The sequence below is a fragment of the Fomitiporia mediterranea genome (genome assembly GCF_000271605.1).
Source record: "Fomitiporia mediterranea MF3/22 unplaced genomic scaffold FOMMEscaffold_8, whole genome shotgun sequence".
Lineage (NCBI taxonomy): Eukaryota > Fungi > Basidiomycota > Agaricomycetes > Hymenochaetales > Hymenochaetaceae > Fomitiporia > Fomitiporia mediterranea.
In genome coordinates, this window is record NW_006760393.1 from 1,564,894 (window position 1) to 1,588,334 (window position 23,441).

Genomic DNA, 23,441 nt, shown 5'->3' on the forward strand with positions numbered 1-23,441 from the left:
CACTCAGTACCCCAGACACCACTACACCTCTAGTTCTACTCTACTCCGTGTTCTGATACATGTATCGCCGGAACAGCGCACGTACGCCTTCCTCCTTCTCATCCCCCAGCCGCCGTCCTAACCCAAGATATGACCCAATCGTCAGATCATCAAGCTTATACGGTGTGTACTTTCGCCCCTTCTTCTTCTTCACCTCCGCCTCTCCCTCTCCCTCCCTTCCCGCACCTCGCAGCGATTTCGGTAGCTGCTTCGGTGGGAATGCTCGTCGCGCATTAGACGCGCTCATCGTCGTGTATTCCAGCTTGAACTTCGGCTTGGCGTCCTTGCTCGCCTCGTCCAAATTCGGTAGCCAGTACTGTCATTATGTTATTCAAGAAAAAAATTTAGACAGAAGGTTAGCTTCCGTAGAACACGTAACACTGGCCTGAGCATAGCCGAGTGGCGTCCATAGCGTGTTTCGCCGACTGGGCGAGTCATCACTGGCATACTGAGGCTTTCGTGGTCGACATGCCCATGTTCCTCGGTTTTCTTTCTTCTTGCAATCAACATTGGTCTCCCGTCCGGGATGCCGATGACCGTGTTTCCGCTTCTTTCCTTTTCCGCCCTTCTTTTTCTTCTTTTTCAGGTCAGAGTCCGGCTCCGGCAATGCTTCCCCTGGCTGATCACTGGACCCGCCCGTAGCATTGTACGCATACACTCGGAACGTCGGCACATATGGGTTCGGCACTACCGACGGTCCAACATTAATTATCACATATTCATCCAGGTCGGTCTTCCCCTTCCTCGGAAGTGTACTAAAATCCGTAAACAATGTTTCTGCGAGCGACGAATGACTCCGTTCGCCAATCTTTTCCTCAAGATGCTTCGCTGAACTCTCTTCAGGGAGCACAGTATCTTCTGGTTCCAAGAAGAAAAACTGCGGAAAGTTCATTTTCGATGAGAAAAATAGAGTTTACTCAAGAATAATACTGAACTTCTACTCACGTGGTCTACATTCATGTGCTATACAAAGGTAAAAGTCAGTCACTTAGTCAAATATGGTAAGGTTTTGCATTGGAAGAAGGTGAAGGCTTTCTCCGGCGGAAGTGCCAGAATTGTCCAAGACAAACCCAATGGGCACATGGAAAACTAGCAACCAGGGCCACGCGAGTTTGGGTTGAAGTCTAACGTTGCACAGATGGATTGTCTCGGATGTACCCAAATGAAGCAAGAGCAAACATATCGAGCACGCGAGGAGTAAAAAAAACAAGGGAGAAGCAAAATAGAGGACTTACGCCAAACAGATGTCCGAGTATCGTATCCTGGTATCGCAGGGCAAGATCCGCATACCGTACAAACTGATGTCATGTCGTCACGAACGTCAATAGTCGGCGTTCAAGGATGGAGATGTGTGGCGAATCAATAACACACACTCGACAAATCACGATAAAGGAAACTTACGCAGCCCGGGAAGTAATTACCTGGTGAGGGCGGGACGTGACCAGACACCCAGACCTAGTGGATTGGCACCGATGCGGGGTACGTGCACAGCCATTCGTCGCCGTTACCATCGTTCGTTGTCCAGCAACCGAGCACGCGGCAACGGTGCATCCAAGTCAACAACCGGAACAAAACCACATACAGCATGACCGCCGGTAATTATCATAAAAATAAAAGAAAAAGCATATAAGCTTTTGATCAGTATCATCGAAACCAAATTGCACAGAATATTTATACATAAAACGGATTTATTGAATGAGCATACCTGCATACCGCGCTCACGGAAGCGGTCCAACTGCACTTCAAACCAGTCGAATTGGAGGTTTCCCGGGTCATCACCCTCTCCGTATTCGCACCCTCCCACGGCTGCTTCCCGCAAATATCCAAATGAGAAATTGGACGAGCATCGATGAACCGGTCAAATGGCGAGAAGTTAGGTAGGCGCCCGCGATCGGGTGGTGGGAATAACGTGTCAGCGCATCAAGCGATTAACGTTTGTCAGTGTGAGTGTGCCATGAGATGATTGCATTGCATCGGATTGGGTGGACATTACGTTGCAAGGGGGAGTCACATTGGGACGAATGAGAGGCCATTCCCATGACAATCCGAGCCGCGCAAGCAGAGTGCAGGATCAGAGAAAGTAGAACAAGTTGGTTAGTAAAATGCGGTGAGACGTTCGCGGCAACGCATAGGCAGAGAAGATGATCAAGAAGAGAAGTTAAACGTTTAGCAAAAGCGACCAATTCCGCCAATAGCAGCAAGGCCAAGCCCTTCGGAAAGTCCCCAGCGCGGATGGAAGGGGTACGCATCATGATATATGATGATGCTGGGGAGGAATGGACAGCGAAGGCGGTGAAGAATGTACAAAATCGGACGAAATGCGAGTGCGGAATTGATCAAAACGCACACACCTTTGTTGGAATCATAGAAGTACATTGTATTCAAACTGATCACAGCAACCTCGTCCGGGACGACTTCCACTGAGTAATAGCCACCTCGCTGGAACACTTGAAAGCTCTCGAACGGAATGAAATTCATCCATATGCTGTTAGGAAAGGACCATCACGTAACGGATTATTATTGATTTCGCATTTTCGCATTTTCGCATTTTCACATTTTCGGTATAGGCAAATAACGGAAAAGAAATTTCACGTCAGTTATATACGCAAATGAGAAAGAGATCGAGCAGAGTGGATGCAGTTCCTGAATCTGCGTCAGCGATGAGCCTGGTCCGAGTCTAGTACCGCAGCAAAGCGGAGCGAGTGCAACCTCGATCCGTGATCGTAAGAACACTCGCGCAAAGACACTGCATTCACTGAGCATGTTGCGTCAGGAATCAGCATCATGATTGATTGGCTCTCGCTCTCGGACTCCGCGATGCCCAGGTATTGACAAATTAAAGAGAGTGGAACAACGCCCACCTTGAGAATTCGTTGGTAATACTATTCGGACCTGTATCATATATGATGGTGGTCTGGTTGATGGTAGATCATCGCCAACGGTGAAGAGGAACGTACCAGCTGCCATTATATTCTATGTGGTAAAAATCAAATTGGTCTGATTACACTTTCCTTGAGAGTGCAAAGCTATACTCACATGTGCTACATTATTACACGCAAGAAGCCGAAGCCGAAGCCAAGCCGTGAGTGATAGCCTGCTTATCAATGACAAAGAAATTATACTTACGCCAGACATCGTTATTTCCTACGCGTGCTCTGTTCAGCCAAATTATTATTATAAGAGCCTCGAGCTGCTCACCTAAAGTCGGTACCACGGGTATACCACGTGAAGTAAATATCTCGTTCATTCGGCGAGCTGCTGCACGATTAAGTTCGTAAATCTCATCTGGGGTTCGCGGAACCTCTCGGTCATTATCGTGTCTGTGCTCGATTCACGCTTCGAGTTAATTTCCGAGTTAACGAAGGTGAGTACAAAGCCTACCCACCTAGCGCTGTCTCCGGTCCCTGATATGCGTGTCGTAGATCCATGAGTTGACAGTGATGAATTAATACCTAAACAACTCGGACCGGAAGATGCGAACTCACAAACAACAAAATCTATTTCATTTGCCCAATGTTTCTCCAAGAAATCAAGAGTGAAGTTTGTAAGTGTGAAAGGCGAATCACAGTCCCTAGCAAATTGTTCAGAGCTCGTGGAACACTGCGCGAAGCCTGCTGTCAAGTGGAGCAGGAGAAGCCACACACCCATACGGTAGCCCATAGTATCCACCGCGCTCTTTCTCTTTCTTGGGCTTTCTCCTATGGCAGGCAGTCGACTCCGCGGCGTCGGGTTTATAATACATGTCGGGATGCATGTCTGTGAGGTGCAAGAAGCGCCCCTTGAGGCCCGTGTCTATGCGTTGCACTGAACAGGACAGCCAAATGCAAACGTCGGACATAGAGCGTAATCAAGCACATAGCAATAGCCACGGTCAGCTAGACTGTAGGACAACCGAGGCGAATAGTGCGGAATGGACTCACACGACTCCTCGGAAGCGTCGTGGGGCGCTACGAGCGGTACTTGGATCGGGGACGCGCTGGCAACGCCGAAAAAGGCGGAGACGAGGAGCGAAAGAGGGAGCAGCAACATGGTGGATTGGAACAAGGAGACGACCACAAGCAAGCCGGTGGCCTCCTAAATAGCAGAGCATGATATGTTCATTTCAGGCGAGGTGGTGTAAAACGGGAAATAGACGATAGTCACGAAGTGCCTGCGCAGCGCGGGGACCTCAACGCACGTTCGCTACCGTCGATCATTGCCTCGTTCCGGAACCAACAGAACACTTCCGGATTCAGATCATGTTCAGTTTCAGTTATTGATAGCACATAATAATACAATTACAGTGTTACACCGATATTTAATTCTTCGTACAGTCATTACATCGAATCTGTCTATGTACATGTATATGCGTGAAGTCGTTCAGTAGCTTGCAAGTGCGATAGGTAAGAAAACAGACATGGACTCGGAATCGGACTAAGAATAAAGTGGTGCAAGAAAAAGCAGATAATTAAAATCGCCAGGAGGCTGCACGCCAGTGGTTCTCTTTCCATCGGCATGCAATAAGGGAATAAGGGCACAACTGCGAAGAGCAAAGCGCAAAAGCGGGGATATAGGATAACGGAGGGTCGCGTCGCAATAATGATAATCGTCGGAGCCGAATGGAGTCTTCTCTCCACAACCTTCTTTACTTCGTCACAATGGTTCGAGAAGGCGACCCCTTAATGTCGTGGACTGAAGCTTCGGGTCATTCTGTTGCACATGCAGGTTCAGCAAATCGCGTGTGTTGTTGCCAGTTGCCAAGACCGAACGAAGAGATTGATGTGCGAGGGCTAGAATCTGTCCAACAATCGTTCGTCAGAAACGTGACATGTACTATCTAAGGGAAACTTACTCTTCCATATCCTCCTTCTTCCATCGGTCGTCGCGACTGTGCAATAGTGTTATGGATAGCATCGGCAGCATATCGCTTCCTAACAACCAGAATGAGCCAATGCAGTGCACACTGGAATAAAGAACACGCACAATTTATCGAGAAGGTCCGTTGGGGTACGCGGCATGAGATAGATGTCTGCGCCGCTGATGTAGCGCGCAAGTGCCTGGTAGGAGGCACCCAGAGCGATAAGAGTCTCATTCAAGGAGCCTTGTTCGTCCTCCCAGAGATAATCCTCTCTGCAGCAAAGCAATAATAAAAAATAGTAAGATCAAGCGGCCGGTGGCGAACAAAGGAGCAATGCGGCGTACTGTATGCGACTGTGCGCTCTGTATTCAGGAGTGCTGGGTGAATAGTACCTATCCATCACTGGGTTCATAGAAAGGCTGCGTGACACTGAAGCTGTAGGAGAGGAAGGCTGCGAGGAAGTGGTCACTGAGCAGGGGGAAGATGCGATCGAAGGCGGAGACGCCAGGACGGAAGGGAGGTTTATATATGCGGAGGGTATAACTGCTTAGTGAGCAAGGCCGAGGGAAGTGGCCAGCAATACTGAGTTGTGTGGCAGATGGCGGTTTGTGTCTGAAGAGCGAGGGGACGAAACGAGAAACGGACAAGCCAAAAAGACGCGGAAGGTCTTTCTAAACCTTCTCGCACGTTTGCCTGTCCATTGGATGACTCAATTACACGCGGCAGGCGATCATCTTTCCTTGTCCGCCGGCCTTACATAACGCCTGCTCTGCTTTGCTCAATTGTGTTTCTAAGTCTGTCCGCGGCTGCGTCCGCACTAGTACTGCTAAGGCCAAAGTTATTGCTGTTCTTGTTTCCTGTATACCTGTGACTGTTGGGGTTTTCGCCTGCTAGCAGTCCTGAGAATGTCAATGTTCACACATGTGGATGTTGGGGTCGGTATCTGTATTGGATTAACGCGCTAAGCCCCATCCTCTGGTCTAGCCTGGATATCCAAGCCTCCCTCTTCCCCACACGTTTCTCGAGTGTCCCTAAACTCCGCAACTCTCGCTCGGCATTTTTCACTTATGAACAGCACCTAAAGCAATTCCAGAGCAGCGTACATCCAAGACCAGTAATTGCTTAAGGTACTTCAAATCCGAGTACCGACGAACGTTGCAGGTCTCCTATCTGCGGAGCTCTTATCATCATGAGTTAACCGCGTCTACTAGAAGTTTTCGCCTTAGCCACCTCCTGGACATGGAAGCACGCCACGTACCTAGTCGCGTGCGTGCATAAGAATTTAAGGAGTGCTAATTCGAATCCCCCCCTTTTTCTTGCGATTATGTCTAAACCTCCTAGAGGTGGCTTCAAAGTGGCGCCGCCTGCATTCTTGTTTACTTCACATGTTATCGGTAAACTGAGGTTGAGGCGGAGGTCGTATTCTCCATGAAGTAATGGCAAGGAAGAAGACTGAAAAGAAGTAGTAATTTATTTGTATTTTCCTTTGCAAAAAATTCCTGCTGGTTCTGTAAGTGGAGGTAGAGCACCTATCCGACTTCGGAGGTCTGTCGTCGTCTCAGGAACAGAATCCGAGGATGATTGTCCAAATAGGAGAACACTCGCAAAAACACATGCAAGCATGCATATAAGGAGTAATTTTAGTCTTGTTGCACATTGAATTGAAAGGTAAAAAGACTGTGGAGTAGTCCGAGGTTCTGTGAATGCGTAAGTTGAATAAGTAGCTGCTCCTACGAGTTCTCATGCACCGTGTGCCTCGGTCTAACATCGATTATGTATACTGTCTCTCCGCGTTTGTGTCTATAATACCATATATGCTTACGGAACGGATCATGAGCTTACCATCACAATACTGCGTGAGCATGTGCGAGTGCTTCAATCTGCTTCTGTGCTCCGCATCCAACGGACGCGATCTTCTAAACCTACCATGACAAGCGCTATCGCAGACGCAGATACCACGGCACGCGAAGCTGCAGGCCAAGCGCTTTCTCACTCAACTGACTCCGAAGTCAAACCTCTCTGGGAGCCACCAGACCCGGAGAACACACCTACTTTCGCCTTACTTAGGACACTCAACGCGAAGTACTCACTCAACCCGCCCCTTGTGACCTACGAAGACCTCTGGCGCTTCTCCGTTAAGCGACAATCGGACTTCTGGGGTACAGTTTGGGATGTTGTTGGTGTCATCGGTGAGCGAGGCATGCATGTGGTGGATGAAGAGTGCGTCCCCGCGGACAATCCGGATTGGTTCGCGGATGAGGAGACGAAGTTGAACTGGGCGGAGAATATGTGTAGGTGGAAGGACGGAGAGGAAAGCAAGCGGACTGCGCTTATACAAGTTGGTACGCTCAACACGTACATTCCGATCACCCTGCACACATACTCAGACTAATGCTGAAACTTGTAAATTCGAAAAGTGGAGCCGCTTCTTGGAGAACAGCACGACCCTAAGAGCTTAAAACGAGTTACTTATGAAGAGCTGTACGCGCTCGTTTCTGAACTTGTTTCCGCGTTGCTCGACGTCGGATTGAAGCCCGGTGACCGTGTTGGCGCTTATTGCTCCAATTGCATTGTAAGAAGCCCCGATTCTACTGGATGTTTGATTCGTACTGAGAAGTATATAGGAAAATGTAGCTGCCTGTCTTGCAACTTCCGCAATTGGTACAGCGTCCCGCTGCGATGTGATAGTACGAAGATTTCTTAGGTGTTTTATACAGGTTGCATTTGGGTCAGTGCGGCCGCCGACTTCGGACCGGAAGGTGTATTAGAAAGGTCGTACACAGTCAACGAAATTATTCGATGTCCGTTTCTGAATGCAGATCAGATTCGAACAGGTCAAGCCGAAGGTGGTATTCAGCGTAAATGGTGTCGTGTACGGCCCTTCGGCTAGCATCTATTTGTTTTTCTGTACTTTTCGTACTGAGCCAGGTTCCTTTTAGTTACAACGGCAAAGTGCATCCGCATTTGTCCAAGCTGTCCGAGCTTCTTGATGGGATGGCCTCTGCATCGTGTAATCCTCAGAAAGTAGTAGTCATCAATGCTGTCAGCAGTCCACCTGGTAACTGGAGGCACGAGTGGGAACACTGGGATAATTTCGTCAGCAGAGGAAGAGTGAAGAAGCTCGGAAGGGACGAAAAAGGTAACATATTATGGAAAAGGATGGGGTTTAACTGGCCTCTCTGGATCTTGTTCAGTTCGGGAACGACGGGTAGGCCTAATCAACTTTATGCAAGCTTAAGTTTCTCACTTGCTTTGATTATTAGGAAGACCGAAGTAAGCTGGACCAGCAATTCAATGCCTGCTTATTAACTAATGCTTGCAAGACCCATTGTCCACCGCGCAGGAGGAATGCTTCTGCAGTCATTGAAAGAATTTGTCATTTGCGGGGATCTACGGCCTGAAGATGTGTTCTTCTACTACACAACAACGTGAGTATAGTTCCACTTTAGTTATCTATTTACTTCTAATATTGATTATTCTCCAGCGGATGGATGATGTGGAATTTCTTAGTATCTGGTCTCGCATGTGGCTCCACCCTCGTGCTTTATGATGGTAGTCCACTGCGCGAACCGGCATTCCTATGGCATCTTGTTGATCAACTGGGAATTACAATTTTTGGCACAAGTGCGAAATACATAGACCAGCTTTCCGTGAGTTTAGCAAAATTATTGCGACAGAGGCCTCGACCGTTCATGTCTATTTTCCTCCATTCTCGATATGAGCATAGAAAGTATACAAGCCTAGAGAACACCACAAGCTGACTGCACTGAGGCATATCTATTCAACTGGATCACCCCTTCCTGCATCCTCCTTTGATTATGTCTATGAACACATTCATCCTGACGTGTTGCTAGGTTCAGTAACCGGTAAGAAATTCAATGATATATCCGTAGAGTCTGAATACAACCTCCTGACTGCTGCATCTGCGCCGCTCAAATTGGTTTTATTTCATTTCCTAGGTGGGACAGATATCTGCTCTCTTTTCGCAGGCATGAACACGGCTCTACCTGTTTACCGCGGGGAAATCCAGTGCCGCATGCTCGGCATGGCTATCGAAACATACGGGCCGGGTGGCACACCAAGTCGTTCAGGCGAAGCTGGCGAGCTCGTGTGCGTACGCCCCTTTCCGTGTCAACCCGCAGGATTCTGGCCATTGGCGGGCTTTCCTGACACAGACCTCAATGCTGTGACTGCTGCTGCGGCGCGCCACCAAGCTGCTTACTTTTCGGAATACAAAAACGTGTGGTGTACGTGTTTGTTAAACTTTAGACTTTTCCTGGTTCTCCTATTCCTCGGACACCGTTCGCACAATGGGATATTTGATGCCCCGCTCTTCATTAATTTCACTGTTATCACGGGAGAATGGCTCCTGACTTTTATGAGATGACAAGAGACGTATTTACGTGTTCAATATCTCCTAGATCATGGTGACCATGTCTTGCTTACACCTTCCAGACGTGGAAATGGAGGTGGACTCGTTATGCTTGGCCGTAGTGATGGTGTATTGTACGTGTATTTACAGTACCCCAATCTGTGTTGATCTCTACTAAAGCCGTTGCATTCGCGTTTCGTAGAAATCCAGGGGGTGTACGTTTTGGTTCTGCAGAGATCTACGACGTGGTAGACATGTGCTTCAAACCGGGACCCACAACTCCGCCGAAGCACGTCGTTGTCGATTGCCTTGCAGTAGGACAAGCAATCAACGGCGGGGCGGACGAGCGCGTGATCTTGTTCATTAAACTGCACGATGGATACACATGTACGCCCGAACTAGAGAAGCGCATCAAGACTGAAATTCGAGCTCGAAGAACTGCGCGTCATGTGCCCGAGCGAGTGAGTCCCTTCATTTCCACACCCACACACTTCCTCTTCACTATTCTTCCGTTTTCGACTTCGTTTTGCAAATCACGAAAGCAAATTGCTGAAAGGGTCAATGTCGGTGTAGATTGTGCAGGTGAGCGATGTTCCGTACACATTAAATGGAAAGCGAGTGGAGGTCCCTGTGAAAAAGGTGAGTTTGGCTACAGACCCGTAAACAAAGTTTGGGTGTTTGGCTTCCGTGCGTAAACAACGTGTATCTATCTAACCGCAAACGGCAATCTTCGTAGATAATCAACGGCGCGCCGATTGCGGGGATAAATCCAGCAACTTTAAGGAACCCAGAATGCCTTGCCGAGTACGCCGCTCTCGGACAGAAATTACGGGATGAGTTGCCCTGACCCGAAATTCGCGGGTCTTCGTGTTAGTAGCCAGTTTGGAAGTAACATTGAACAAATGTATTTCAGTCTGTAAACATAACAATGTAGCACATATTTCACTTTGTCAAGCTTTTCGTAAGTCACCCTATCTCAGGAGTATCTGCGTTTTTCACACAGGAAAAGGCCCCGAGTGTTATTCCAAGAGAGTGTATTTGTTTTCGGGGAAGCCGAGAACATGATGAATCAGCAAACACGAGGCAGCTGCGGCTGTGCCCCGGTCATTTCGTTGCCTTCGACGGAAGCTGCATATGCTCACGCGCAAAATTGTAGCCTCGAGGCCTCGCGGTTCTCTGAGTCTCTCAGGCAGTCCCCTGCCTCCGTGCTAAGATCTCGACATGGCGTGTTTCGGAAAAATGTACAAAAGCCTCCTGGCCACTCGCGTGTACTTGAGTTCCCTCCCCCTTCCTTCCTATCTGCCCGCCCTCCTCAAGCCTGCTGGTCGCCCGCGCACAGGCCGCTCGCCTCGCTGCTGCCTCGCCTCCATCATCGCGACCATCAAAGTCTCGGGATAAGAAGGTCCTGTTGCAAGGATTTGTGCATCTCATTTTGTGCAGTTCTTTGCTCTTCCTGAGCGCTAGTCGGGTGCATCTACCATGACTTCTCCGAACTTGAATGTCTTTAGTGGACGACCACGAGGTAGAAGGTTGTCTACCTCGTCCAGCTTGGCGCCTAAGAAATCACGCATGCCTTCTCTGTTTAATATTATTCGACTTGGAGTGTATAGTAAGTAGTGCTTGGCACATGATACGTTGCTTTACGTCTTTACTGATATTTTGGCTTGTTTCTAGCTGGCATTTTGATTTGCACTGCGATCGTTCTGGGGATTGCGGCGCATTTCCAAGCCATTCTCGTTTCTTCCGACTTAAGTGCGTGAAATTCGACTTGACAACCGGAAGCAAAATTTAAATGATTTTCCTCAGCTCATTTCGTCCCATTCGCAATATTCGTGTCATGTGCAAGTCTACTGGTCATCCTCGCATTGTACGTCTTACACTTTTAAGAGTTGGATTCATGCTTACCTTGATTGTACTGGAATTTGCAGGCTTGTGTCGACTTTCTTCAAGCAAAAGAGTCGGATCTCGACACGAATAGAACTTGCCTGCTTGGGATTCCTCGCTGTCGTCTGGTTGGCACTCGGCAGTTTTCTGGCAGCTTCTGCGTCAGCTGAAGCCGACGTGGAATGTTTTTCTGCCGATTCTACTCTTGAGGACCCTGTAGAGTTACACAGCTGTGAGTTGTCCTCTGTGAAGTTTTTTTCGTCCTCGCAATTAAAAAAAATTTCTTACTAGTTACCACCGACATTTTCCATGCCCAATATCGGGTCTTGGAAGCTTTCTCAATATTTAATATTATTTTAGGTGTGTAGATCGATCTCGTCAGATATAGCCAGCTCACATGAGAATCTCTGTGCTGATGCTTCATTGATTAACTTCTAGTTTGGGGGTTCTTGCTATTTTTATTATTCCTGGTGCTTCGTCAGCACTTTAGAGGGAACAAGAAGGTCTGGATGCATCCGGTACCCGTTTATCCATGGTTCAGTAGCCGGTCCAGATCCAGCCCGCATATGAACTCGCGCAATAAGTCCCTTCCGGCGCCGGTGACTGCGATGCCCAGTCGCCGCAAGGGAAGCACACGGAGACCACACGCAGCAGCAGACGTCTCGAAGCCGAAGATGGCGGAGTATCGCAAGTCCGCGTTCTGGGTGTGGGTAGAGCGACCTCGGGAGGTGCCTGCTGCACGCACACGGGCCCAGACAAGGGATCGTGAACGCGAACGCGACAGAGAGCACGAACGTGCACATGAACGGAGGAGAGGCGAGCCCTCGAATCCTCCGAGGAGAACACACTCCTCACGACGTCCCGCACAGAAATGAAATGAAAGTAATATCTGTAACACTTAGAGGGAGATTCCCGTTTCTTTTGGGTTTATGATTTTATTACGGGGAACGCCTTGTTGATACGATTATAACGGAATATCTGGAGCTTTACTTTGACATAGAGGAAATGGAATTGTACTTTTAGCATCCTGTTTGTTTGTGTTCGGCCGAAAGACAGCCAAACACGAGGCGGAACCAGCGTGAGAGTAGATTGCAAGTTTGGCAATGTGAAAGTGTGATCGCATCATCGGAACCCCGGATCAAACAACGGAAGTGGTGATGACTAATCTAAAGTTACCCTCAATATTGCCATCATGTGACTCGAGTTCAAAATATTGCGTCCAAATACGATATTGACGCGCGAAATTCCCCATTCAATCAGGTCAGGTCAGGCAATTCACAGCTGCCTCGTTCCTTCCTCGCAGACGACGACGTATCCCTCTTTACTTAAACGTGACGATTCCTTAGTGCTGACGATTGACTACTACTAAACGACTAACGGACCCGGATCTCTATCTGCACGATTATCGCTCATGCCTGGACTACGCGTCCAACGCTACTTTCTGCTCGGTACGCCGTCTTCCTGGACGCTCCACAGCAATTTATTCAGCACGTTGACTGTTAATGCGTAGGCATTGTCTTCATTGCGGCGGCTATAGTACTTGGACTTGCTGCAAATTTTGCCAACTTGTTCCTGCCGCACATTCACCGTGAGCTTGACCAACCCATTTAATCAGATATCCTGGTGTTTACTCAAACGCTCCTCCAGGGCCGTATACGATATTTACTCTCGTCGTGCCGTCTGTTACAATTCTTGTCAGCATATTCATGTGTGTAATCCAATGCTTCATGACAGCACTAGGATTTCTGACGATACTTCGTTCGAAGTGCACAACGATCTACGCTTCTGTATGATGCGGTGATATTCTTTGTGCTGGATGTTCTTTGGTTGTGTGAGTGCTATTCCAGCAGCGTTAAGTTCTCCGTTCTAAATCCTACCCTTAACCCTCTCCCAGCATTGGCAGCATGGTCATCGTAGGTCCAATCCTTGATCTTGGGATGCAATAATTCACTAATTAATTCCCTTTTTGTAGCGACGTTATTGGACATGTTGAATGCTTCTCACTCGGTGGAACGCAGCCGACAAAGACCGGATCGAGTGAGTGTATCCATAAGAAATTACCTGTCTTTGGTCTAACCAATGTGTAGTGTCTGCTCAACAGTACTGTTATGAAATGAAGTCCATCATGGCATTCTCCTGGTTCAACTTTGGCATTCGTATGTGTTTCTCTTCGGATTGATTCTTCACAACAGTTACTCACGTCTATTGCAGTCCTCATCTCACTGCTTCTGACGTTCAAACTCGCCAGTTCGCTCACCACGATGGGTAATCCAGGAGCATGGTTCGAGGACACAGCCATTCTTCCTGGCTTCGGTGCATCAGGTGGATATGGCTACGGCGGATACGGTGGATACGGATATGGTGGAGCCCAAGCGATGTTCTCTGGGAACGGCCAGATGCCCTACGTCATTCAACAGGCACCAGGACACTCGGTGGTGATTCAGCCTAATCCAGGAGGAGTCCCGACAGTTTCACAAGTCCCTGGTGCTGTTTCTGCAGTATGATGCAATTCGATAGACGATGGACAGAAAATTTTGTTTTTGAATACAAGAACGAGGACGTCGGTGGATCGAAGGTGGATCTGATTCGTGGACTTGTTACCCAAGATTGGCCATGGCTGATGAGCATTCAGAACAATAAACATTGAACAAGCTAGACGTTGCCACGCAGGCCTTCTACATAAATATCTATCCAAATCGCACTGTAGCTTTGTTATTCATCTTGAACATCTGTCTTGATTGGATTACATACTTCATATTTTTAAATATGACCACTTGTATCCCTTTTCCCGTTTGTTTACTTTGATGAGAATTTTTAAGGCGTGGAATTTCGAATCCTTGATGCGTGCGAACTGCCCGAATTATCCACGCCTTATGCTCAAAAGAACACGAGTCGAACACGTTCTTGATATTGACGATGTCCTCATGCATCAATTATCCTGCTGACTACCATAGCCTCGTGTCCGCGGCGTTGTCGATGCGTGATAAATCGCTCGTAGAATCTTAGCTCTGTCCAATCTTGTGCACTTTCTTCAAATTCGTATTCTTCCCGGTCTGAAACGACAAACGCGTACGGAAGAAACGGTCATCTGCTGCTTACTTTTTTTTTCTTTCTGCAAGACCCCAAAAGCCACGGAAGCAATCCGCACAACACCTCTCGTATTTGCCCTGCGTTCTCAACCTGCTCCTTCGTCTTCTTTTTTATCTTTTCCGGCTCCAGTTAGGAGAGCGAGGGAGGATGGCGCTGTTTAGGGGGCATGTGCTACGCTCGATCGTACTCGGTGAGTATTAATTTCTTTAGAGATTTCTGGTTGGGTTTGGAGGAACAAACGTACCAAGGCTGAAATTATGCCTTTTTTTAACCTCGATTTCTTTTTTTTCTTTCTATTTTGGTTTCTTGACGTTTGCTGTCCCGCTCAACGGTTCTTGCCTGTGGTGATGTAGCTGGACTACTAGTCTTCACTGCGCATCACCTCATTAAGAGGATGCCAGAGTCTCATCGTGAGTAGCTTGAGTATTGAGGATGCGTCTACTAGAACCGGGAAGCTGAATGCTGATGCCTGTTCGTTTAGATACATATACTTTGACACAGTCGTCTATTGCGATTATTGCTGTCGCTACTGTGATGCTTTTGTGAGTAGAATTTGAAGTTCCTAACAATAGCCAGGTCTAACAGGACTATATATCGTGCATGCAGAGTTGTAACACACCACCGCCGACAAGGTCGTGTGCTAACCCAGACGCAAGAGGAGATGCTCCTCCTCGGAGGCTTCGCACTCTTCTCTCTTGGTATGTACCGATACTTCCATATTTCCGATCATCGAAAACCAAGGGAATATTCGTTTCAGCTGCGTTTGTCACATACCGTGCCTATGGACTTCGACATCATCCCGACGCGACCCAACATGCAGCGGGAGAACCTACCCCACGTCCGCCAGGAACGGACGAACCTCTCAGTCCGTTCGGTCACGGATACGGTGGATTGGAGCCCAATAGGCTGTCTCGACCACCACAACGCGTCGGCGTGCAGACCGAGCGAGCTGGTGGGCTGAAGGGCGCGGGCTGGAAGTGTCCAGACGACGCTGTGCGGTGTGTCGTTGAGGAGTGGTATTATTAGTTCATGTTTCGGGTTTCGGTCACGGACTCGCGGTTGCGGATGCCCAGAAGAGAAACGTCGTGGGGATTTTGAGTGGACACAAAGGATTTTTTTTTGCAGGGTGCGATATCTAATATTCCATTAACGTGTAATAACTCTCTTGTTGTTGTTGTTTTCCTTGATAATTGTTGTTGTAGGACCATGAAATGTATAGCGAGCTATGTATTGTGTTGACGAGCGCAAGATGAGGTGTGTGTTGCGTGAAACCGGCAAGGACCGATGATCGGCGCAGCCGCACCGTGACGGTACTTAAGTAGTCCACTCCTGCCTCTTACTCTACTTCCTAATCTCCCTCCCTCTCCTCGTATCCGCTGCCCTTGCTCACCGCCTCACTCTGTATCGACCACTATACAGCTATGATAAGTATCTTCATTATGTACTATAGATCGAATTCTTTGACTAATCTGGCGTTCCTGCCAATACACCTCGCCTAGCAAGCGTCGCATCGAAACAGATGTCATGAAACTGTACGTCCCTTCCCTTGTACGCAGTGTGGCGACGTTTGTCCCTAATGTCAGCTCTATCGTACTGCAGACTGATGTCGGACTATGAGGTCACCCTCGTGAACGACAACATCCAGGAGTTCTATGTCCGCTTCCACGGCCCAGAGGAAAGTGCGTGTGCACAGTGTCTTTGAGCCGTCATGTGCATGCGTAACTCATCACTTTATGCATCTCAGCTCCTTTCGCAGGCGGAGTCTGGAAGATCCACGTCGAGCTTCCCGATCAATATCCGTACAAATCACCATCTATTGGTTTCATGAATAAGATCTTCCATCCGAACATAGACGAGCTGTGCGTATCCCTCCATTCTTAGTTTCACTCTTGATTAGTCAAGTGGCTGAGGTTGTGCAATAGGAGTGGTTCAGTGTGTTTAGACGTGATAAACCAGACGTGGTCACCAATGTTCGGTATGTCTTTGTCTTTGTCGCTCGAGACGACCACCATGGGCCATAGTCACTCATTAAATGCTTACTCCCTTTGTTAGACATGATCAACATCTTTGAAGTCTTCCTTCCACAACTCTTACGATACCCGAACCCGAATGATCCTTTGAACGGAGATGCAGCCGCCCTCCTGATGCGCCACCCGAAAGATTACGATGCAAAGGTCAAAGGTAACCGTGCATTTATCCGATTTAGTCGTAGTGCAACTCATAATAATAATAATACATTCTTGATTGACCAGACTACGTACAACGCTACGCAACGAAAGAAGCTGCTGACGCTGCCGATGGAAAGGCAACCGGTGAGGAAGAAGATGAGGATGTGGAGATGAGCGATATTGGGAGCTTCAGTGACCCCGAGGAGGAACGAGAATGAGAAGTCTTGTCGCGCTTCGATTCGTTACTTCCCGTCCCGTGTCATTCGCAATCTTCGCATCTTATACCATCTTCTTATTTCCATCTCTTCCTCTTCTTCCGCGTTGCTGTCATTCATTCAGACGCCATCACCTGACGCTTGTGTTATTACCACTGTGCTGCTCTTTCGTTTCTTCTCGTTCCTTGTCTTTGGTCTCTGGTTTGCATTGCATCCCTCGGATGGCTTGTATTATCGTCCCCATCATCTGTGTTAGTCTAATAAATCACTTGTCATAAATTACAAGTTTCTTGCGTAAATCCCCTCCTCTCTTGTGCTATATTCCGTGGCGTTCTACCGTCCTGCCATCCTATTACCGCGAATGAGACACGCATGGTGTGCTTCTGACTTGACACTTGACCGCGCGGAACAAGACAGGATCGATGCTCGAGACAATATTGATATCCGATATGAAAACGACCGAATCCTGTGTCCCTATCCCTCGTATCCCTATCCCTATCAATATCAGGTTGTCTCAGGGGGGATGGACTTGACCATTTCGTCTACTTTCTTCTGGATATCGGATGCCGTCTACAAGAATGGAAACCAAGAAGGGGACACGTTAGTACATGATTACTTTGGGGCGAAATTGGAAGAACTGTGCAAGGAAGGAAAGGACGGACCTTCATTAATAAGTCGACTTGTCCTTTCACGTTATCCAGCATCGTAGTCTTGGCTTTGCTCTGTTTGAGGAGGTCATCTTTTTGGGATGTGAGTTCTTTTCTTCGTTGTTCTAATCTGTATAATGAATAATTAGAACAGAGTAAGGTCATTTCATTAGTAAAAGTATAAGCAAAGCCAGAGTCAGAAGGAAAGGGTGGATGGGGGTAATGATGAAGAAATGGTAAGGTAAGGAAATTGTAAGGTAAAGAAATGATAAGGAAGTAGTAAGGAAATAGTAAAGATGACGGTAATGATGAATAATGAACACGAACCGTTGTCTTTCAGAAAGCTCGAAGCTGAGTCTGTTAAGCATGAGTTGGTGTTCATTCGTTCGGACCTCGTCTGTTCGGGATTCTTCAGGTGCAAGTTCGACGAACTCTTCAAGGGAGTGTATTGGGATGTCTTGATATATGGACCTATATGACGCACACACCACACATCGCACCATAAGCCAGCAACGTCAAGCCACAACCAAATCAAATTCTCAGTAAACATTCATAGAGAACAAAGAGCCAAGGTGACAGCTGAGCCACTTAGTACTCACGCAAATTGCCTACACTTCTCAATCTCCCTCTCCAAATGCCTCTTCTCATACTGCAAGTTCTGTAACCCCAAATGCGTATGGTCCATCACACTCCTTGCCTCACTCGTCGCCTGTTTATGCACACGCGTAGCAGCATTAGCAGCTCGGTTGAGCGCTTTGAGACGCGCGAAGAGGGCGGCTGCGCGGATTTGAATTAGGGAGGGGTCGGTGTTGAGGTTGGATGAGGAGCGGACGAGGGCGTCGAGGTGTTTGATTACTTCATCTGGGGAGGGTGGTTCGGGGAGTGTGGTTGTGTTGGAAAGGTCTGAGGGATTGAGAGCTGCTGTCATGGTTTGTCTGTAACAAGGATGGACGAGTTGTGAACCACTTAGGGCGTCGATCACGTCGATCACTTGCACGAAGGTCCCTTACCATTACAAGAGAGTTTAAACCCTTGCTCTTGCAAAATCCGAATACGGTCCATTAAGTACCATTCAGACGCACAATTGAGTAAACTAACGATACAGGCGTATCCATACATTCGCGGAAATAAGTTATACGAAAAAAAATAGATCGAACATAGTGTACTTATGTCCCACGGAAGAAGGAAAACAAAGAACCCAAATTCAGAATTAAAGGGCCGAAGGTCGTAACAGAGGTCTCATCTGGTAAAAAATAATAATCAATAAATGCAAGAGGAAGGCGAAATAATCAAATTGTTTTACTCACCATTTCCACGAAAATAGGCAAAAGATTCGGAATCTCCTTCAGCTCAGGAGGCTTCAACTCTAGCGCAGCCTTATCTTTCTTCTTTTTACTCGGTCTGTTCTGGGATGACCACGCCCGACGACGCGGTGTGGCTTGCGATATCTGACTGTCCTGTGAAGAACGAGCAGAAAGAGGGCTGGGTGGGAGAGGCTTTCCAAGTGGTGATTGAGGAACATAGGATGGTAACGGCGGAACGGGCGGAGCATCCGCGTTATTTCGAGAGAAAATGGACTTCAACGCTCCGATGGAGCGCGAACGCGAACGAAGCTTATGTACCGGAGGTGCTACTTCGCGTTGTGCATCTCGTCCACGATAGTTGTATCGTTGATGAGGCGAATGATGCGGCTGAGAAGCATGTCGCTCGATCCTTTGCGGAGTGAGACTCTCCCGTGTCGAACCTGCAATCGTCGATGCCCTATGGATTGGTTTTGGTGGTACGGGAGGACCATCTTCTCTACTCAACCCACTTTCCGACTCAGAGTCGGACTCCGACGTTTCCTCTTCCTCGTCACTGTCTTCCGTGTCGTCACTGCTGTCATCTTCATCACTCATCGCAGCATCCATATCCTCCGCATCTCCACGAACAAGTTCGCCAAAGCTCAAGTCGTGCACTACGCCATTGACTAATAGTTGCGCCGCCTCGTCTTCCGCATCGGCCTCTGACTGATTTTGCGCCCGACCAAAACGACGCCGAAGTTTATCCTCGTGTGCAAGCTTCAGTTTGTAATGGTACAAAGCAATATCATCGAGCTCCTTCATAATCGCAACCCGGTCTGGTCCAGTGTGAGGGAGGAGGAACTCCAGACTGACTTTCTCGTCGAAACCCTCTCGAAATACAGACAAGAAGAGCTGGATCCATTTCATAAGATTGTCGAATAGTCCTTCGCCCTTCGCATGGACTTTATGAACAAAGTTGTAGAACGATTGCTCATGCCTTTCAACAAGGTCGATGAACGTCTGAACGATTATTTGAGGATTATCTTGATTAGCTGGTAGAAAATTAGAGTTAGGGAAAATTGCTACAGGCGGTAGAGGAATGGCTGGCGCACTTTCTTCCGCCCCTTCTACAGTTCGAATTAAATCATTAATAAAACTCTGTAGATCACTCAGGGAATCCCCTATACTAGCAGCCTTGTAGACTTGAGCTAATGGTGAGTAGAATATCGTGATTATGTCTTTTAGTAATTCGGAAGTCGTTCCCTGCGGAACAAATCAAGCCGCTGAATACTGGTCATAAGCACAGGAACGTACCTCGAAGATCAGTTCTATTATTTGCTCCTTATCACGTAACTGCGAGTACAACTTAGCCAAAATCGTGAGGTCTTCATATAACCAAGCATCTTCATCCTGGGGACCGTCATCGTCGTCTGAGTCTACAAACTCGGCGCGTTGTCGAAGGTATTCGGCATGTGCACGGTGCGCACGCATCACCCGATGCAATTGGGGACGCGTCAATGCAGGTGCCTCTCCAGATCGAAGAACAACAGTCAAGAGATTTACACCTTCCGCAACTGTCAATAAAAGATGTGAGATTCTAGTAACGCAATTGTGGCTTGAAAACGTACCAGCATCCGCTTTGTAAATATTCTGGATCTCCCGCGGCGCATATATGAACTGACGAATCTTCTCACAAATGACGTCGTCTTCAATTTTCTCCTTGACAGATTCGATATCCTCTTGAAGTGCGCTGACACCCTCCTGCAGCGAACTCGTAAACATCCTACGACGAAACCATTAGAATCAGAGAAACACAATAACGTGAGACTTGTGGAAATTAATCACCTCTGCAATAGGCTTCGCCCGCCGAAGGGTTGAGCTAAGAAAAGATCGAGAACACCCCGGACCATCGCCATAGGGTTGCTAATTTTCAGAATACCTCTGAGCACAAGATATGGCATGAGACCGTGGAGCCGCTTCAGGGATGCAAAGTTCTCTGATGCATCGTCAGACGCCACGAAGTGCTGGAATATACTCGATGCCAAACTGAAGAAAGTAGGTCAGATTGTCGACAGTCACCTAACGCTGGACACGGGGCTCACGATATACGCCCCCATTCAAACACCGCCTGATACTCTTGAGGAAGATCATGAACGTTTGCCGTTGCTCGAACACAGGAAAAAATGTGCATCAAACCGTCTGGTAAATGTCAGTATAGTACTAAACTGATAATCACGACTTACCCTTCGCCATGGCGTCACTCTTTACAGTCCTAATAGCACCTCGCAGACCTTCAACGCGTGCAGCAATCGCATGTGCAAAATGAATCCGTCCTTCGTCTCGCCTTCGGTCATATTCCTCCCTTCTGTGAGCATCTTCCAACTCGTCCCTGCTTAATTTTGTCGGATTTGACAAAAGGAAATGTAATAATACTGGTGATGACCCTAAGGTAGGATTATTGAGAAGTGAATTAAGATATGCTCGTAACGTCAGGCGGTTCTTCTCCCGAGCCAGCCGTATATTCTGGATCGCTTGCTGTGTGCTCAGAGATATAACTGATTCTTGGCTGTCGTTTGCTTGGCTGGACAGAGATGACGGCATCAATGTGGACGAAGGACTAGTAGCCGCTGCTGTTGATGCAGCACTCGTTACCACAGTCGATTTGTCTTTCGCCGGAGGGGGTCGAACCTCTTCCTCAGGGTAGCGTTTGCGGAGCTGAAGTCGACATCGTTGTTAGTTTTCCAAGACATCTATGTACTGCTGGATAGCATACCTCTTCAGCCAGGGTTTTAAAGTCACCATATCGCCTTGATACGAATACGTCAGGGAAATTGGTCCGCCGAGTCCTGATGATGAACTCCTATCTCGTGGTTCAGAATCTCAAGAAACACGCATATATGCAAGATGTCTGACCTCGTGAACCTTGCTTCTCATACGACCCTTATCAACCACAGCCCGTACGCAGACAATATTGACCTCAAATACTTCCTTCTTCTTTTGAAGTCTCGCCTGTCGTTTCCTGGCAATCGTCTCCAGACGGTTCAGATCGGCTTGAGTGAGCCGCACTACTTCCTCAGCTTCAACGAGCTTTGTGGCTGAAACCAGTACCAGAGAGAATTGTTTCTCTAACTTCGACAGCACTTTCCTTCGCATAGCATCTTCTGTATCCTCTTCACCCTCTTCCATGATATTTGTGCCTGAAAGATTGCGCGAAAGGACGCTAGCAATGAATGGCTGAAGCTTCTCCGGGAAGAAATTCTTCGGCGCCGAGGCGAGGAAGGGAAACGTAAGCACGAACTGGCGGAACATGTATTTCAGGAATGGAAGATCAAGAGGAGGGGCATCGCGAGGTGGTGCGTTGAACGGTGAGCCCAGATAGGAGAGCGTCGAGACATTTGGCAAAGGCGACGAAGTGGATATGCCATCGAGTTCGCGGCGGAATTGTAATGAGACGAGCGATTTCTTGAGATAGTGTGCTCGGATAGGTGTCAAGAGTGCTGCTTTCTCGTTCTCTTCATCCTTGTAATTCTTGTCATCGACTGGTGATGCGATTACAGGTTCGTGGCCGATGGAGCCGTTGGGCTGAGTCTGAGCCGCGGCTTCGGTATCGAGTGGTTCGGGAGGTAGACTACGCGTCGGCTTGGAGATACTATGCAGCGAGGACGAGGATGAGATCGCTGGTGCGACCTGGTCTGTACTGGCCATGAGTGAAGGAGGGAGGAGAAGAGTGAGGAGCAGACACTGCGGATGTCTGTAATATCCGCAAAACACAGCAGATTGTGTGGCGATGCATGCTGACGTATTTAGGTACACGGAATCAAGAGCTGTGGACATTCTCCTATGTCATCTATGCAACTGTACATGATCTGCGAACAACAAAATATACGAAACTATTATACACTATTACAACATCGTCAATATTATCCCGGTGTATAGATTTGCTGTCCTTGGAACGTCCGTCCGTTTGGATCAAGCAGAGTCTTCAGCTTTGCGGCAACCTCCCTTATTGTCTCTTTGCACTCCTCCAAGCCCCGCCAAGAGCCGGATATGCTCCAGCACTCCGAACAGGCCTTTGACGCCTCGTTTACCGTTTCGAGTTCGAGTTCCCCACGCTTGTGCAGTGCGACAAGAACTTCCACCAAGCGCATAAAGCCCGTCCGCCAGCTCGTTTTGCCGCCCTCTGAGTTCATGCTCGTGTCCATGACGAGATACGATGGTGTCATGGTGAGATACATTCGTAGTAATCGTTGATCGATGCCTCCATTTTTTGTCATGGCTGCGAGGGCATTTACGACGATTTTCCCAAAGTTTGTGGGTTCCGTCATTGAGGTGGCGCTCTGCGATAAAAATAGATAGCATTATTTACGAACAAACAATAAACGTGTACCGCAGAGAAAGATGAGCAATCGCTCACCTCCATGTCAGCCTCTCGCAAAGTGTTGTGCACAATGCGATAATGTCTCTAAGAGATGAGCGTCAGAAGCGGAGAATGGAAAGATAGAGTTGAAGCGGCATGAAGATGTTGAGATACTACAAATGGCGCTCGGTATTACAGCATAGGGGACTCACGAGGAAATCCGGCACGGAGAAGAAGCCCTGGCCTCCGTTCGGCTGGCTCATGATGCAGAATACGAATATTAGCGTCGAAAGGCAAGAGACACAGGACAGTAGAGAGAGGACAAAGGACGACATAAGACATTGGGCGCTTTAATAGCGGAATTAAAGGAGGAGACTGTACTGTAAAGGGCTGCGGCTCGATCCCCGGCTCAATTTGAGATGTTCAGCAGCTGCGATGGCCAGAAAGTACCTCAAGACAATCACTGCAAGAATTTCCATTTCCTCTTTGGGATCCGATGTTGTACATAAGCAGAATATCTTCCCGCACGCTGTAATCCAACTTCTCTAG

The 23,441-nt window shown here is 48.1% G+C and overlaps 9 protein-coding genes across 9 annotated transcripts; 5 read left to right on the forward strand and 4 right to left on the reverse strand.

The window, feature by feature from the left end:
* Positions 1–14: 14 nt before the first annotated feature.
* On the reverse strand, positions 15–4,153 carry FOMMEDRAFT_21595 (uncharacterized protein). Its single transcript, XM_007268371.1, has 16 exons — positions 3,960–4,153; positions 3,684–3,843; positions 3,525–3,610; positions 3,425–3,443; positions 3,238–3,359; positions 3,166–3,183; positions 3,076–3,080; positions 2,997–3,012; positions 2,901–2,931; positions 2,391–2,524; positions 1,745–1,845; positions 1,441–1,494; positions 1,275–1,337; positions 985–1,002; positions 425–916; positions 15–355 (listed from the first exon to the last, which is right to left on the reverse strand). Exons 1-16 carry the CDS (start codon positions 4,066–4,068, stop codon positions 41–43), a joined length of 1,743 nt encoding a protein of 580 aa, XP_007268433.1. The 5' UTR covers positions 4,069–4,153; the 3' UTR covers positions 15–40.
* Positions 4,154–4,471: 318 nt separating this feature from the next.
* On the reverse strand, positions 4,472–5,466 carry FOMMEDRAFT_21596 (uncharacterized protein). Its single transcript, XM_007268372.1, has 4 exons — positions 5,221–5,466; positions 5,002–5,148; positions 4,871–4,949; positions 4,472–4,815 (listed from the first exon to the last, which is right to left on the reverse strand). The coding sequence occupies exons 1-4, from the start codon at positions 5,274–5,276 to the stop codon at positions 4,672–4,674; spliced, it is 426 nt and encodes a 141-aa protein (XP_007268434.1). The 5' UTR covers positions 5,277–5,466; the 3' UTR covers positions 4,472–4,671.
* A 1,313-nt stretch (positions 5,467–6,779) lies between these two features.
* On the forward strand, positions 6,780–10,179 carry FOMMEDRAFT_125848 (acetoacetate-CoA ligase). Its single transcript, XM_007268373.1, has 15 exons — positions 6,780–7,218; positions 7,294–7,448; positions 7,501–7,537; positions 7,594–7,651; positions 7,701–7,748; positions 7,816–8,084; positions 8,140–8,149; positions 8,200–8,304; positions 8,361–8,526; positions 8,604–8,742; positions 8,836–9,123; positions 9,298–9,382; positions 9,451–9,709; positions 9,822–9,887; positions 9,985–10,179. Exons 1-15 carry the CDS (start codon positions 6,804–6,806, stop codon positions 10,093–10,095), a joined length of 2,211 nt encoding a protein of 736 aa, XP_007268435.1. The 5' UTR covers positions 6,780–6,803; the 3' UTR covers positions 10,096–10,179.
* A 374-nt stretch (positions 10,180–10,553) lies between these two features.
* On the forward strand, positions 10,554–12,153 carry FOMMEDRAFT_21603 (uncharacterized protein). Its single transcript, XM_007268374.1, has 6 exons — positions 10,554–10,857; positions 10,923–11,000; positions 11,055–11,115; positions 11,177–11,364; positions 11,424–11,492; positions 11,571–12,153. The coding sequence occupies exons 1-6, from the start codon at positions 10,728–10,730 to the stop codon at positions 12,005–12,007; spliced, it is 963 nt and encodes a 320-aa protein (XP_007268436.1). The 5' UTR covers positions 10,554–10,727; the 3' UTR covers positions 12,008–12,153.
* A 294-nt stretch (positions 12,154–12,447) lies between these two features.
* Positions 12,448–13,872, forward strand: FOMMEDRAFT_21604 (uncharacterized protein). Its single transcript, XM_007268375.1, has 8 exons — positions 12,448–12,580; positions 12,643–12,720; positions 12,780–12,840; positions 12,899–12,963; positions 13,027–13,045; positions 13,105–13,169; positions 13,220–13,288; positions 13,344–13,872. The coding sequence occupies exons 1-8, from the start codon at positions 12,544–12,546 to the stop codon at positions 13,634–13,636; spliced, it is 687 nt and encodes a 228-aa protein (XP_007268437.1). The 5' UTR covers positions 12,448–12,543; the 3' UTR covers positions 13,637–13,872.
* Positions 13,873–14,209: 337 nt separating this feature from the next.
* Positions 14,210–15,465, forward strand: FOMMEDRAFT_141860 (uncharacterized protein). The gene is made up of 5 exons (XM_007268376.1): positions 14,210–14,412; positions 14,576–14,632; positions 14,704–14,764; positions 14,829–14,920; positions 14,980–15,465. Exons 1-5 carry the CDS (start codon positions 14,370–14,372, stop codon positions 15,246–15,248), a joined length of 522 nt encoding a protein of 173 aa, XP_007268438.1. The 5' UTR covers positions 14,210–14,369; the 3' UTR covers positions 15,249–15,465.
* Positions 15,466–15,595: 130 nt separating this feature from the next.
* Positions 15,596–17,996, forward strand: FOMMEDRAFT_125850 (uncharacterized protein). Its single transcript, XM_007268377.1, has 10 exons — positions 15,596–15,646; positions 15,711–15,754; positions 15,822–15,901; positions 15,967–16,081; positions 16,145–16,197; positions 16,275–16,403; positions 16,475–17,175; positions 17,268–17,382; positions 17,580–17,723; positions 17,852–17,996. The coding sequence occupies exons 1-7, from the start codon at positions 15,644–15,646 to the stop codon at positions 16,606–16,608; spliced, it is 558 nt and encodes a 185-aa protein (XP_007268439.1). The 5' UTR covers positions 15,596–15,643; the 3' UTR covers positions 16,609–17,175; positions 17,268–17,382; positions 17,580–17,723; positions 17,852–17,996.
* Positions 17,997–18,541: 545 nt separating this feature from the next.
* FOMMEDRAFT_89341 (uncharacterized protein) lies at positions 18,542–22,240 on the reverse strand (the record flags this gene model as incomplete). The annotated part of the gene is made up of 9 exons (XM_007268378.1): positions 18,542–19,587; positions 19,648–19,798; positions 19,850–20,109; positions 20,164–20,318; positions 20,381–20,581; positions 20,638–20,734; positions 20,779–21,250; positions 21,309–21,395; positions 21,449–22,240. 9 exons carry the CDS (start codon positions 22,238–22,240, stop codon positions 18,542–18,544), a joined length of 3,261 nt encoding a protein of 1,086 aa, XP_007268440.1.
* Positions 22,241–22,357: 117 nt separating this feature from the next.
* FOMMEDRAFT_21608 (uncharacterized protein) lies at positions 22,358–23,291 on the reverse strand. Its single transcript, XM_007268379.1, has 3 exons — positions 23,105–23,291; positions 22,950–22,997; positions 22,358–22,872 (listed from the first exon to the last, which is right to left on the reverse strand). The coding sequence occupies exons 1-3, from the start codon at positions 23,153–23,155 to the stop codon at positions 22,456–22,458; spliced, it is 516 nt and encodes a 171-aa protein (XP_007268441.1). The 5' UTR covers positions 23,156–23,291; the 3' UTR covers positions 22,358–22,455.
* Positions 23,292–23,441: the final 150 nt, after the last annotated feature.